Here is a 2,711-nt window from a genome sequence, read left to right as displayed (position 1 = left end):
GTCCCGGAGTGTGGTATGTCCTTTCCCCGTTGTTATTTTCCTAACCCCAACCGTCCCTTTCTTCTCGCGTGTCACAGAACCGTAAGCACACCCACGACCTTTTCCTGAACCCAACTGTCCCGTTGTTCCCCCGTTTTTCGGCGATCCGTGTTCATTTCACAGAATTCTTCCGTGGGTCTATCACGGAATTTTTTGCTTTTCCGTGAAACTGCCACAGATTTTGAGTTAATGGGCCGTGTTCAATTCATGGAATTCTGTGAGATCAGGTTGCGTTTCCAGTTACAACTTGACCTTTACTTCTGCCAGATTTCAATCCAAATAAACTTTGTCATCCAAAACTGCGATGTGGGATCTCCAGGGTGATGGAATTGTCCCTTTCATTGGGGAAATTTTTATTGTTTGTGTCTTCTTATTTACTGCATGGCTAAAGAATACAAGCAGAAGAGAAGGTAGAGAGGTACCTTTGGTTTCCAAATGGGGTCTAAAAGACAACACATGGGGCAATTACTAGGAAGGGTTTGAAGACTTTAGGGGTTATGGGTTCGGAAAGCTTGAAACGTGATGTATAGAGCAAGGAAGGAAGGACATTAGTGACCAACAAAGACTGAGAGGGAGGGATGAAGCCAACAGTAGAAAGAGATAATTAAGTTGTATGACAGAGTTCGAGGCAGAGAGCTGCAGCCTCTCTCCTTCCACTGATGATGGAGACACAGGATGGAGCAGAGCTCTGCTTTCCACAGCTCTTCAACACCTCCTGCAGGAAGCTGACATCTCCTGGGTTTGAAGTCATGTTCATTCCCATTTTGCTCTACTCCATCTCTCTGCTCACTGTAGCTCTCAACCTGCTCGTCATCATCTCAGTCTCCCACTTCAGGCAAAGTTTAATGTCTCAACAGTTGAAGTTTTATATATATGAACCCTTTGTGTGAGTTTCAGGGTCCTGGTATTGTGCATGCTGGCTTGATGTCTCACTGTCAGGGCTTATTGGGATGCTCGAAGGAGCCATTGATGATGTTAATTGTAATGTAACACCTGTTCTTCTCATACTGTGATAATCAAACTGACTGCTCAGAATAAGGCCTGTTTCTATGACACGTCAGGAAAAAAACTCATGAGTGTTTTTGGAATGATTGTTTTGATTGTTTCAGAAAGAACTAACATAAAATGTTTTTCATTTAGATATGAGGACTTGTTGGTTTAATGGTGCTTTTCTCTTTCCCTCCAGGCAGCTCCACACACCCACCAACATCCTCCTCCTCTCTCTGGCTGTCTCAGACCTTGTAGTGGGCCTCGTGCTGATGCCGGGAGAAATCTTCAGAAATACATCCTGCTGGTTCCTTGGTGACTTTGTGTGTTTTCTTTATAATTATATTTCATTTATCATTCCATACTCATCAGTAGGTGACATGGTGCTCATATCAGTTGACCGTTACGTTGCTATTTGTGACCCTCTGCATTACACCACCAGAATCACTGTCAACAGAGTTAAACTGTGTGTTTGTCTGTGTTGGCTCTGTTCTTTTTCCTACAGCTTCATCTTTGTGAAGAATGAACTGACTCAACCAGGGAGGTATAATTCCTGCTACGGAGAATGTATGTTCGTCATTGACTATGTCGTAGCAGCCGTTGATCTTGTTTTGAGCTTTATTGTTCCAGTTACTGTCATCATAACTCTGTATCTGAGAATATTTGCCGTGGCTGTGTCTCAGGCTCGTGCCATGTGCTCTCACATTACAGCTGTCACATTCCAGCATTCAGTGACTCCAAAGGCAAAGAAATCAGAGCTGAAAGCAGCAAGGAATCTTGGTGTTCTTGTAGTTGTGTTCATACTATGTTTCTGCCCATATTACGCTGTCTCTCTTGCAGGTGACAGCTTGGTGAATGCTTTATCTGCAACCTATGCTCTTTTCTATTGTCACTCTTGTCTAAACCCTGTGATCTATGCCTTTGTTTACCCCTGGTTTAGAAAAGCAGTTAAACTCATTGTAACTTTTCAGATACTGCAGCCTGGCTCCTCTGAGATCAACATAATGTAGAGAGGTTGTGGAGGGACACATCAGACTCGGCCTAAGGACATAGGAATGAATATATTAATGCTGTTCAGTGATCACTTATTGTAAACAGAATGTAAATATATGCTTTCTTGTCTAAAAGTCTAAATTAAAAATGCCAGTGTTTCACTTTTGCTTGTTGTGTATTTTTCCTCTCTGATGCTGCTGCAGTTTAAGAGTCATAAGCACCACATACTGTTTTTTAAGTCATCACATATTTACACATGTATGACACTTATAGAATATTTTATTCCCAGTAAACCTTTTTTTCTTTGTAATAGGAAACATTTCAACCCAACACAACAACAGAGCTACTAAAACTTTGTATTCATGTCACTATATTGTTGAAAGCATCATCTGATTTGTGTCCATTTAATTGCAAAGAGAAATTACAGGCCTGCTGGGCTCCTGTTTAACAGATGCCCCTGAAAAGCCACACTTCCACATCAAGTACAGAAAAACATCAGCTGTGAACTGTAATTGTGTTTCACATAAAACTGTCGGTACAAAAAGAGCTTGGCCCCTTTACAAAGTTGTTTTAATCATTTCAGTTTATTATCAATCATATGTGATCCCTTTATAACATATCTTGTCTTTATGACAGAATTATTTAAACCACTATGAAGTCCTGTTGCGAGAAGTAAAAAAATAGATTATTTG

At 41.0% G+C, this 2,711-nt stretch overlaps 1 protein-coding gene across 1 annotated transcript; it reads left to right on the top strand.

The window, feature by feature from the left end:
* The first annotated feature begins 701 nt into the window (after window positions 1-701).
* On the top strand, window positions 702-2,036 carry LOC114545462 (trace amine-associated receptor 13c-like). Its single transcript, XM_028563727.1, has 2 exons — window positions 702-874; window positions 1,226-2,036. The coding sequence occupies exons 1-2, from the start codon at window positions 702-704 to the stop codon at window positions 2,034-2,036; spliced, it is 984 nt and encodes a 327-aa protein (XP_028419528.1).
* Window positions 2,037-2,711: the final 675 nt, after the last annotated feature.

The sequence above is a fragment of the Perca flavescens genome, chromosome 19, assembly GCF_004354835.1.
Source record: "Perca flavescens isolate YP-PL-M2 chromosome 19, PFLA_1.0, whole genome shotgun sequence".
NCBI lineage: Eukaryota > Metazoa > Chordata > Actinopteri > Perciformes > Percidae > Perca > Perca flavescens.
Note: the sequence above shows the minus strand (reverse complement) of the source record. Positions and strands in the feature narration are given on the sequence as shown.